The following is a 13,200-nucleotide window of genomic DNA, read 5'->3' on the forward strand; positions in this document are numbered from 1 at the left end:
TTTCATTTATGGCTGCCTTAACTTATACAAGAAATAGGAAAAAAGCCTTAGATCACATTGCTTGGAACTTATATACATCTTTAAAGACTGTTAATTGACATCATACTTCTTAATCTTTACAATATCATCCCAAGGTGGAGATCTATAGGTTTACCCCCATTCTACAAAAATAAAAATAAAATAAAAAATTAAATCACATACACAAAGTCAAGAAGAGGAACGATTAGCTTTAGTTGTCTTGTTTAATCAAGCATGAGAAAACTAAGGTAATTCCATACATTGAGACTGACAAAATGTGTAAAGTAAGTTGGTCCACATTACAAGTAGGTTCAATTTGGCCAAAAGACACCATGTTTCAAACTTAATCCTCTGAGTACAAAACTGTAAGGATTATGCTCCAGTTAGTCTTTTAGTTTTGTTTCCTTCATTTCAAAATTCCTTTCGCCCTAAATAGTAGCCGGTACTTGCTATTGTCTTTTTGACATCCTTATTTTCACTCGTCTGCTTAGGCTGAAAGTATGTCCATCCCACAGGTGAATACACAATCAAGAACTGCAGAGCAGAGCCTTTATCTCCACTGTGGCCTCCACCACAGCAAGCCTACGTGCACTTCCAATGATCCTACAATCATTTGTCTTTTTGTGACACCATAAAGTTCAGTAACCAGCAATGCATGGTTCAATGCAGGATGTACTGTGGGAGAGAGAAAAGGGCAGGAGAAGACACACTTCTTACTTTTAGGGCTCATTAAATTGTCTACTGTTTCTTTTCTCATCGTGCTTTGATTTGGCTCTTCTGTCTTCTAGCGAATATACTTTTTGAGTATCTGTCTCTTTATATTATCATGTTATCTTCAATTTTCAATGTTGAAATAAATAAACCCCAGGGCTTTGCAAAACTGTTATTTCCCTCAGCAAAGAATGTGCTCTTCATCAATGCCAATGATTTCATATTCCACTGGCTTCAGAACAAAATAAGCAAGACTTTCTTAGGTGCATTTGTTTTTACATGACATTTAAAGCAAATTCTGTGGGATTGTAGCCTAACATGAAGTGACATCTTTCCCAGAAATACAGCAGCATTGGCAAAATTGTCAGCAGTCACCTAACGTTGGGGCCAAATGTAACAATATGGGAAGAACGGCACTCTGATTAATAAATGTGACTGAAATACAAATAAAATGTGTGGTTTTCCAGACTCGTAAAGTATTGGAAGGCAAAACTGTGAGCAAATTCCATTATAATATGCAAGAGGAGTGCTGAAAGATAGTCCCAACCTATGTGTTTCTCCTTAGCCACTCAGCCATCCTGTCTCTTCGCTTATTGTTTTTCAGATTTTCATTCTTTATTGTCTGTAATTTGGTATGAACTTTGATCCTCTGGTCTTCCTCCAACACGTTACTGAAAAACTGCTGCAGCTGGAAGACAAAGAGACAGCTGATCAGTGCAATCTAACTTCTCATTTGGACCAAATAAATGTCTAAATGCTAAAGTAGCAACAAGATTTTGCAAATTGGTGATGATGAATGAGTAGAAATGTATACTCCTAGACTGTGTGTCCCTGGGGAGACTGTGACTGGACAATGTGATGAACACCACTCCTACCCCAAAGAAGCAAATGTGACAGGATGGTCCATGAAGCAGAACTATGTCTTATTCATTGTTCTATTCCCAAAGCACATATTAAGTCTCAACAAATATTTACTGAATGCATATAGAGTGTCATCTAAGATTTGTAGACAGAGGTACAGTGAAACCACCTCATGCAAATCTCAAAAGAAACTGCAACTTCTAAAGTCCAAAATAGGTACATAATTCTTGCATCTTTACAAATGTCATCCTTTACTTGAGAATACTTAGATCATGGATTCATCCATTGGCAGCATTACCTCATTGGGTCAGGTCAAGCATTCAGTTATTAGAACATTTGTTGCAATATTATGGATAAGTCATACTCCAAGTGAATAATAAGTTATATTCCAAAATATAAATAAGTTATAAATACTTTATTTTCATTTTACCAAAACTCTATTGTTGTATCAGTGGATTAGAACTCCAAACACTTGCAGCCCTAAGACACAGCTCACAAAAGCTTACTTACACCCTAACATATTTGAAATTGCATATTAATGGGGCTATCAAGCCTAATGACAATGTAAAAGAAATGTGTTGGAGAAAAGTAAGTTAAAGAGTCAGGAAAAATCATCCCCGGCTCTTTATGTCCCTGCTCACATCTGCCAGGAGGTGGTATCCACCAACCCTCAACTCCACATCACAGATAGTGTATCCAGGGCCCCCACAGTGGTGGGAGGGAAGTGGGGATGGTGTGTGGGGTTATAGGTGGGCCTCACGTGTGCTTGAGAGTATGTCTAGCAAGGGGAGCAAAAAAACCAGAGCCAGAGATGTGGAAGGTGTTTGAAAATTGTGCCTGTGGGGAGGGACAAGTGGCACAAATCACTTCATTTTCACTTTCCTTTTTAGTGTTTATTTTAAGTACTACCCTGTGAACTGGTGCAGCCTAGCAGCACTGCTAGACATGAAGAGTTGTTCACAAGAATATTCATCTTAGCTAATTCATTAAAAAATTGCAATAATTTACTGCTAAATCCATTTTTGCAATTTTGAAAATCTGTCAGTGACTAGAGTTTTGAAACTTTTAAAATCGCTAAATATATACAAACCTCATTTATTCATTCCTTAACAACAACAACAAAACGTCACTAGATTCTGTAGAGGCAAAGGTTGAACCAGTGAATTTTAGAAGATACAAACACACACTGAGTCTTGATTTTCAGAACTTTTGTTCCAGCGTGTTCTGGGTGTGGTGCACTTTTCTTTCCCTTGTCCAGGGAATCCCTGTTAAATCAGTTCCTGACAGCTCAGCTTCAGGCAGGCCAAAACTCAAAAAATTTCTTCAGGAATTAACAGTTCTCCTTCTCTCATAATCACAATGATGTGATGACTATCACCTTTTCCTCTTTTTTTTTTTTTCTTTTTTTTTTGCTTAGAATCAAATTTCATGCCTTTATACCTACAGACGTATTTGTTTATTTGCTTAGAGAGAGTTGATTTACCGTTATTTACACCAACTCTTCTTGTTCTTATTAACATAGTTTCAGGCCATGGTGTTTAATTTTAATCAGTTTTACTGGGATTTAATTTGTATACAATAAGCTAGATCTACTTGAACTGTACATGTCAATAAATTTTGACCAATGTGTACCCTTTTTAAACCACAGCCACAATCTACTACATTTCCTCTACCCCGCAAACGGGTCCGCAGGCCCTCTTGCAGTCCCTCTCTCTCAGTCCCAGGCAACCACTGATCTGCCCTTTGTCATTGTAGATCCATTTGCATTCCCCAGAATGTGACTTGCTTCTGTTACTAAACATAGTCTCCTTGATATTCATCCATGTTGCTACCCAAATTTTAACATTTCACCATAGTATTCCACTGTGTGGATGTATTACTTTTCCATTCACCTATGGATGGGCATTTAGATGGTTTCCAGTTAACGTTTGAAAAAAACTGCCTCTTTTCTGACATGGTCATGCCACGTTACATTCCTCTCTGCTGTATTAGAGTCCCAGTTGCTCCATATCTTTGCCACCATTTGGTACCATAACTCTTTCTAATTTTACCTGTGCTACTGGGTGTGTAGAGGTTGTATTTATATTGTATTCTTGTTTTACTTTGTGTGAATGCATCTTTTTGTAGACATTTGCTTTTGCCAGCTTTGTTTACCTTCTGGTTACAGCCCTTTTGCCTTCCCCTGGACACAGAGATTGCTGCATCTAACCCAAGTAGGACCAACCAAAGTGCTTTTTTTCAGGGCAGGAACTCCTGAAGCTCTGAGAAAGTATCCCTTCTGCAACTGAGAGTGCTAAAGATTATGTAAGCGGGGAGCTATGCTTCTCTCCACATGGAAAAAGACTGCCTGATAAATATTCAGCCTAGAGGACAGCAAAGCCAGGAAATGGTAAGAATCTAGAATAGACAAAACTAAGATATGATCTCAGTCCTCAGGGAACTCATTATAGTCTCATGGGTTAGACATATTTACCAGTGATTACACTATAATGTAATAAGCACTATGGTAAAAATATATTCATAGGATGACTTGAAAGCGTGGGTGAGAAGAGGGTATAAATCAGTTCATTCAAAAGTTCCCAGAATAGGTGGTAGGCACAGGATCTTAAAGGATGATTAGAAATTATCTAGTCAGGAACAGGGATGAGGAGCATTCTCCTGACAGAGGGTAGGGTGTTTTTGAAATCCAGAAAATGTGAAGCAATGCAATAATTCAAGAAAATTTGCAAGTGGTACAGTATAGCTAGAGGAATAGTGTTTAGGGGTGTCTGTCCATCTCTCTTGCTCTCTGACACTTGATGGTGACGTGAGCAAAATGAAGCCAAACTGTAAGGCAGGGCCAGATCATGAAGGGCCTCCTGTACTAATCACAAGATTTCAAAATTTCTTTGAAAAACTGTGAAAAGCTACTGAAGCTTTGGAACAGGGCAATGATTGGAAGCGATGGCAAAGGTGGGATGGAGGGAAGCCTAGTCTGGGACGGGAACCCAGGGCCAGAGTCCACCGCAGTAATGCAGGTGAGAAAGGATGAAATGCCACCCTCCATGAAAAGGTGATTTATATTTCAGGAGCAGGATATAATTAAAAACTCTTCTCTCACAGTGATACAGAACCAATAGAAGCATAGAATGTAATGATTCAGATAAGCATATTATTTTTAATTTTAGGAAGTCCAAATTGCATAAAAAGTGGTTTCCAAATTATCATTGTATTTCATAATATTTAAAGTACTTACCTCCTCAATCTGTATATCTGTAGTTATGGCTCTCCCTATTGTATATATTAGATTAATCAATGATTGTGTTCCATACCTACAAGGCAATAAATGTTAATCAAGGGTGGAAAGGATTTTTCAAGATAAAGGATACATGCCAAGTATACAGCCCCTATTAATTCCTATCTTCCAAATCTAAGTAAAAACATGTATGAACTAGTTTAGCTTCATCTTTTAATAGAAAATCCTATTAACTCTAAGGAAATATTTATAGTTAAATATTTATATGTATTACACAAATCTATTATTTAAATCTAAAAAGCTCTTCTTAGAAACAACCATTATCTTTTAAAATGAGATAGCTGAAATACATGTCACATGTTCAAATCAATACAATTTATAAGAGAATAAATATATGTGTAAATTATACCCCTTAGAAAAACAGTAGTTAATAGAGGATCAATTTCAGAACTGCTGACTAAAACCCCCGAACGTGTATTTAAAATGTTGCATTTATGTATGCTCTTTTGGAGAGAGGATCCATATCTTCTGATGTTCTCTAAATGTTGGTGACCCTGAAGGCTGAGCGCCATGGCTCTACCTGTGCTTGTTTCAATAGGCACGGTAATGGTAACTTCCCCTCTAGGTTACTGTCCTTAAATATCCAGAAAAAAAGATCTTAAAATAGCTGCGAAGTATTGCTATGAAAAAACAGGAGATACGTACCTGCTCAAAGTGTGGCTGTAGTTAAAAAAGTATATAAAAGACTTTTGGGTGCATTAAAAAAGAAAGAAAAATTAAAATAGGGTTATTATAATGGACTGACCAAGAGATGGTTGAATAGTTAATATATACAATTGATTTACTTCAAAAATTTCGACTTGAAATTAAAAATTATGAGAGTTAGCTTTGGTATAATATATTAATAAAGATGAGAGAAAATAGTGCTGCTGCTTTTCTAAGTTCCTAGCTGTAACTTACACTGTATCTGCCTGAGCAAAGTAAAGAACAATATAATTCTGCATATAATTTAGGCAAGCAAAACTGTTTCTATGAAGAAAGAGGAATATTTCTTAGTTTCCTATTTTAACTGGCCAGCTAGGCAAAAAAAGCCTATAAAATGACTCAAGAAATTTGAGTTTCAAAGAACCCAAATTCCAACCTTAAAATTAAAAATAGAGGCCCCACACGGTGGCTCATGCCCATAATCTCCGCACTTTGGGAGGCCGAGGCGGGTGGATCGCAGGAGGTTGGGAGTTCGAGAGCAGCCTGACCAACATGGAGAGACCCTATCTCTACTACAAACACAAAATTAGCCGGGCATAGTGGCACATGCCTGTAATACCAGCTACTCCAGAGGCTGAGGCAGGAGAATCGCTTGAACCTGTCAGGCAGAGGCTGCAGAGAGTCGAGATCACACCATTACACTCCAGGCTGGGCAACAGGAGCAAAACTCTATCTCAAATAAAATAAAATAGAAAACAGAGGAAACCTATCTTTGGTGCTAAATGTGTCAATTTCTGCCAGACACAGGAGAAAGGTTACCCAAGGAGGCGGGACTGGGTTTGATATTACCTTGGACAAGTAATAAATTGTAAAAATGGAGAATAACAGATCCTTAGAAGCATTGTTCTGGAGTGTAAATGAGATAATGTATGTGGAAACATGTATTAGATTACCTGGCACACTTCATTGCTTCCTGCTCTTGTCAACTTCAAGAGGAGTTATTTTTGAAATAGAGATGATTTATCATTCTTGAGAGAGCAATCTCTTTCAAATATTACTCAACAAAACTGCATTTCACATAGTTTACCCCCATTAGTGTTCAAATACATTCTAATTAATATAAAGTCAAAAGCCAATATGTGTCAATATAGTAATCCTTTTTAAAAAGTTGATAACATCTAATGTTAGTGTGGGAACAATGATTTGGGTACTCCAGTATAGCTCTCACCTTTCTACCTCTCCCCCTTCTCACATTTCCCCTCCCTTCATCTCCCCTACTGTGTCTGATTCCTTGTTGAAAGGATGGCCACAAGTCAAGCATGGGGACACCAAGGCATCTGGCCTGATCCACACCATGGGAACAGACCCCCCAGTGCTTGGACTCTCCGCTCTAATAACCTCTCACTTTGCTGTGCTCCTGTTTAGCCTTTTCAGCTGTGTTCCGCATCATGAAATACAACCAAGAAGTGAAAATGTTTTTAAGCTTAAGTTTTTAAGCTTAAGACTTTAGGGAATATAATAATATGTGGAGAAAAAAAAAATCAAGTGCTTAGTGAATGAAGAAGGTAAGATTCATTTTGTACAGGTTGAGTTTAAAACTGATCATGCTCTGTATTCTATTTTCAAATTAAACTATGGTGTTTCTGTATACCGTGAAGCCCATTTAACAGAGATGATAAAGGCACAAATAACACTTCTGCCACATCCAATGAAAAGTCACAAAAAAACTATTGCTTCATCCCTATTTACATAGATAGGATCTATTCATGGCTATGTGTACCTACGGACTTTTCTGTAACTTGAAAGATAACTTCATGACCAATGGAGTCTTTCTCATTGGAATAAGTATTCCAGAGATCATCTTTGGCCCAATAATTAACTAAAATTTCCCACAGCAACCAGTGCAATGCTCTGTCTATGAGAGTAAGGGTAAAGATCAAGCCAAGAGTTGTTTTATTCAATCAAATATTCCAAAATGTATTTCCAGATTAGGCTTCCTGGGACGAATTCTGGGCCTGGCTGAAAGGAGCAGAGGTTCCTGCACCGCTATCGATGATGTACTCAATTCCAACATGTGCCTCGGTGTGGAGATGATGCCTGTGAGCCTGCATGTTACTGTGAGATGTGTGCCCATGAGTGCTCTGAGACAAGGGCGAGACATACTCAAAACCACAGCATTGTCCACTTCATGCCCAGGGCCAAGCTGGACATGAGATGGTATTTGTTTTTGCATTTAGGCAAGCTGCCTCTGCCAACCTGTCTCTCACCCTACAGAAGTGGAGCACAAGATCCCAGCAAGCTACCACCTTACAGGAGGGGTACACAACCCCTCTGCTCATACTCATCCTAATTCTATCTCCGACAGCCAAGACCAAACCAGCAACCAAAAGCTCAACACATTAAAAAAATAAAAACAAAAACTGAACTAAACTAAGAAGATTATTCAAACATTTTCATAAAAGAGCAACTGACTAGGGGCAGAGGAAAGGATGAATAGGAACAACACAGGGGATTTTTAGGGTAGGGAAAGTATTCTGTATGATACTACAGTGGTGAACATGCATCATTATACATTAATACATCAAAATCCATAGAATATGCAACACCAAGAGTGAACCCTAATGTAAACTAGGGACTTTGTTTTATGTCCCTGCTTACATTCATCAATTATAGTACAGCTATGATCCACATAACAATGTTTCAATCAACAATGGACAGTATATATGAGTGTGGTCCCATAAGATGAAAAAGGAGCCAAAAAATCCCTATTCCTTAGCATCATAGTCATTAACATTGTAGCGCAATGCATTACCTTTTCTATGTTTAGATATGTTTAAATACACAAATACTTACCATTGTGTTACTACTCTTCCAGCATTCAGTAACATGGTGTACAGGTCTGTAACCTAGGAGCAATAGACTATACCATATAGCCCAGGTGTGTAGTAGGCTCTACCATCTAGGTTTGTGTAAGTACAGTTTATGTTATTCACACAATGACTAAATCACCGATGGATGCATTTCTCAGAATGTATTTCTGTTGTTAATCAACCTGTGACTGTAAGTGTGTGGCTTTGATGCAGGATGTTGATAGAGGGGGAGGTTGTGCCTGTGTGGGGCAGGGCTATATGGGAACTCTGTCTGCTCGATTTTGCTATGAACTTAAAACTACCCTAAAAAATTAAGTTTATTAATTTTTTAAAAATCAACTGAAAAGTCACCTCATTTATTTAAACATTTTCTGGAATTAAGATAAATAAATCACTTCATAAGATGAGCTTTCTAAGTAAAACAAATTTAAAATATTTGAATAAATCTTGGCATCTCAAGTGTTTAAAAGATATACCTTTTTTTTTTTTTTTTTTGAAAAGGGGTTTCACTCTTGTTGCCCAGGCTAGAGTGCAATGGTGCAATCTTGGCTCACTGCAACCTCTGCCTTCCGGGTTCAAGCTATTCTCCTGCCTCATCCTATTGAGTAGCTGGGATTACAGGCATGTGCCACCATGCCTGGCTAATTTTGTATTTTTAGTAGAGACAGGGTTTCTCCATGTTGGTCAGGCTGGTCTCAAACTCCTGACCTCAGGTGATTTGCCCGCCATGGCCTCCCAAAGTGCTGGGATTACAGACATGAATCACGGAAGATGTAGATGAGGTGTTAGTTAAGATCACATCAAAAGATTAAATATTTTCAGGAGTACACTCAAAATATAAATAATTAAGAAGGATGCATTTTCTGCCTTCTGGGTGCAGGCAATTCTCCTGCCTCAGCCTCCTGAGTAGCTGGGATTACAGGCAGGCGCCACCATGCCCAGCTAATTTTTTGTATTTTTAGTAGAGACGGGGTTTCACCATGTTGACCAGGATGGTCTTGATCCCTTGACCTCGTGATCCACCCACCTCGGCCTCCCAAAGTGCTGGGATTACAGGCGTGAGCCACTGCGCCCGGCAGAAGGATGCATTTTCTTACTTAGCAGGAAGTAAATAGAGAGCCAGGAATCAGAGCCAGGGGACATGAGTTCTAATTCAAGTTCTTTTATTTATTAGGTATTGAGCTTTAGTTACTTAATTTCTGAGTCTTGGTCATTGGTTGGTAATTATTTTATAAGCGGCTGTGAAAATGTAGTTATTGCATATATAAACACATTATTTTGTTTTTTTTTTTTTTTTTTTTTTTTTTTTTTTTAATTTTTATTTTTTTATTTTTTTTAATTTTTTATTGGATTATAGGTTTTGGGGTACATGAGCAGAGCATGCAAGACAGTTGCGTAGGTACACACATGGCAGTGTGCTTTGCTTTTCTTCTCCCTGTTTTTTGTTTTTAAATTTTTTTGGTAGAAATAGAGTCTTGCTATATTGCCCAGGCTAGTTTCAAACTCCTGGGCTAAAGTAATCCTCCTGCCTTGGCCTCCCAAAGTGCTGAGAGTTTATAGGCATGAACCACCATGCCCAGACTAAATATGTTATTTTGAAGAACAACATTAATATGTGTTTTTCATTTTAAACATGAGATTCTAATACTGCTGAGGGATGTTATCAATTTCATAAAATAGAAATTAACAATATTGAGAAAAAGAAATAAACTGAATCATTAAGGGACTTGTAATAAAGCAGATGCAACGTATCTCAGTAAGATAATATAATAATGAACCTTAAACATTTATTTTGTGGCAATCACTTTAAATAGCACATTATTAAATTATCTTAAAGCCTAATTATCATTATCCTCATTTTATGAATGAGAAAACTGAAGCTTACGTTAAAAATCTTGTTTAAGGTTACACATTTAGCACTCTCCTCAACCTAAGATTTATCTGATTCCAGCTTCTACTGCCTTCACTTTTTGACATACCATGTCTCTAGTGGATACATGAAAAACTAAAAGCACAATAAGTAAAAGGACAAAGGAAAGTGATGAAGAGACACTTTCCATAGTTCTTAAAAAAAGAAACCACCACTTTGCTATACTGCTCTAGTTTAGTCTGTCCCCATGCCCCAATTCTAGAATTGACCCCCAATAGTGTTAACACACTGCCATATTCAGGACAACCTTAGAAACAGGACATCACCAGTGAAGATCACACAAAACTCCTTGACATGATATTCAAGGACTGTTATCACCCATCCTTTCCCTGACCCTCAACTTACTTTCCCAACTCCTATCTCCTCTCCAGTGCTCTAAGCTCCAGCCAGTTACTTTAACTAGTCCCAAGTTGACCTCCCAGCTCTGCCTCCAGGTAGTTCCTGGTGTTAGGTCCTCCAGGTAGAAGGAGGAGATTTGCAACTGTGCTTGTTCGAATTACATGCACCTCCCTTTCTTCCACTTAAACCCCCAAAGCCCTTGCCATCTCTCCTCCACAGCATTTATCAGATACCAAGTCCTAATCCCTTTACATTCCCAATAACAATTTGAACTGCACATTGACGTAGAAAAACTAAAACTTTTTATTACCAGGAAGAATCTTAGAATTTATCAAGTACATCTAGAAGAAGAAACCAAGACCTAAATGTTAACGAAGGGGTTTTTCAGTTCCAGTTCCAAATGAGTAGGTTGGAAAATTTTGTTTCTCCCATCTGTGTTTCTTCTGGAACGACTACTCTACTGGCAAAATTACACTTTGTTTACATCAGCATCCCAAGCTGGAGTTTAGAAGAACTATACCTAGAAGATGCTTTGTAGTCAAACTGTATGGAAAACTCTAGGTTTCCTTCTGCAGGGCTTCTTGGAGACTTTATAATGCTAAAATACACTGTGAGTTTGCAAAAGTGAGGGTTAAAATAGTTTCAAAACTGATTGAGCTATTGTCTCTGTCTGTCCCAGAAGACTTATCATCCCCATCTTCATGAGTAGCATCCAGTAGGATGTGCTTGAGAAAAACTTGTTAGTGCTCAGTCACATTTTAGCAAATTCAATATAAATACTTCCTACATTGTAATATAAAATTTAATTTGGCATAAGCATTTTTACTTATAATTTTATACTATCTTCATCATTACATGAGGACTAGTGACATACATATTATCATGTCAAATATGTCTGTTTAGTGATAATTAAATATTTAGATGTGCAAAAAACTAAGTATTCCTGTGCCATTTTGAGTATAAATAAAATCATAATTATTGAGTTGAAATTTTATTTCCTTCCAACAATTCATAATGTTATTGTCTATTCAAACAAAACTATTAGCAAAATTGAGCAAGACTGCTGAATATCAATTAAGCCCTAAAAATAAATGCATAAGATGTAGAAAGAAAATTAGTTTGAGTCTGAAACACTTTTTGTAGCAGAATGTGCAAAAGAAGTGAACTAAGGTGAATTTACCAAGTAGAATAGGCATCCTCATTTTGTCAACTAAATGATAAAAATATACAAGCCGTAGTTAAAAGTTCATGCCTTGCTCTTCCATAACACAGGCAGTTTGTAGTGAGACAAAACACAGGAAAAATGATCACTTTTCTAGTCAATGCAAAGGACTTTTGCGACCTAGCTAGACTAAAACTGAGCTTCTACCACCAAACCAGTGACATAAATGAAAGAAAGGTCTCACTTTCCTTCTTACCTTTCACTCACAGCTTGCCAGTTGTTGACTAAGAAGTCTTTTGCGACATACCAGCCAACATCAGATGCTGCCACAACCTCAATTATATTTGTTTCATTAGAAGTGAATGGGGATGCGCTGATAGCATACTCCATATATCTACAAAAGCACATTTGCAAAAAATACATTTTGAACATCCAACATAAAGAGTTAGTTTAAATAAACGAGATAAAATCCCATGGTTCTAAAATAGTGAGGCACAAATATGCATCATTTTAATACTTATATTAGCACATTTCTATTTTTTCCCTTTAGTTTATTAATTTCATTCCTCCACCAGAAACTCTCAAGGTAAGCTGACCATAATCACCTGTTAAGTATCCATGGGTCTTTGCTGCAGCTCATTGCGTAAATAAGTTGCAACTTTTCTTCTTCCGTTGTTGTATTAGTGTAAATATTTAACAAGATGTCCCACTCTTTATCACTTCCCAAGGCAATGCCATAACATAAAACCACTTCTTTAATTGGATAAGGTATTCTGTAAGATATAACATACAATGATATTTTTCATAGTAGTTATGTTATATGTTGATCCAGGTTATCATATTTTAGAAGTATGAATCTAGAAAAAATATTTGAAGACAGATAAAGTTCAAAAGTAGGGATCTAGGGAGGCAATTGTCAAAACTGTCATTAGCATTAATTCCAAGAGAAGAGATCATCAAATTCCAAACTAAGGAGCTTTAAGAAAGAAGTAAATTAGAGTAGTATAGTGTATATTGATAATACACTTTGGTCTTGTATCTCATTATCGCATTTCCTAAGAGTACATCTGAGTTGGTATATTAAAGGTAATAAAACCAAAATGGGAGTTAGTCTCAGCACTCAGTGAGGCAACAAACTTAAGAGAGAGACAGAGAGAGAGAGAGGTGCTCTGCTGCAGAGATAACAATCATAAACAATCATAAAAAACAACCTATTAAGGCTCAAAATAAGCATAGAAAGCTAAAAGTAAGTGCTTATTGGAAGAATGCACTGGGAATGAGAGGTCCTGGGTGATGATTCATTGTATAAATTCTAATCTATTGTTATACACACACCCACATTAAACACTGGTTTTTAAAAAAAGGTATT

General features: G+C 37.2%; 1 protein-coding gene across 2 annotated transcripts in view; it reads right to left on the bottom strand.

Annotated features, from left to right (window-relative positions):
* Nucleotides 1-226: 226 nt before the first annotated feature.
* LVRN (laeverin) overlaps nt 227-13,200 on the bottom strand; it is a 67,966-nt gene continuing 54,992 nt past the window's right edge. The window contains exons 17-21 of one of the 2 annotated variants that reach the window (XR_013532132.1): nt 12,437-12,604; nt 12,088-12,225; nt 5,531-5,571; nt 4,826-4,901; nt 227-1,417 (exon numbers count right to left, since the gene is read on the bottom strand). Coding sequence is in view for 1 of the 2 variants with exons in the window: in XM_008991654.5 (XP_008989902.1) it covers nt 1,277-1,417; nt 4,826-4,901; nt 12,088-12,225; nt 12,437-12,604 (523 nt within the window). In the remaining variant the exon portion in view is untranslated. The remainder of the gene's footprint in view (nt 1,418-4,825; nt 4,902-5,530; nt 5,572-12,087; nt 12,226-12,436; nt 12,605-13,200) is intronic. The other variant, XM_008991654.5, reaches the window with a different exon arrangement.

Source organism: Callithrix jacchus, chromosome 2, assembly GCF_049354715.1.
Source record: "Callithrix jacchus isolate 240 chromosome 2, calJac240_pri, whole genome shotgun sequence".
Classification (NCBI taxonomy): Eukaryota; Metazoa; Chordata; class Mammalia; order Primates; family Cebidae; genus Callithrix; species Callithrix jacchus.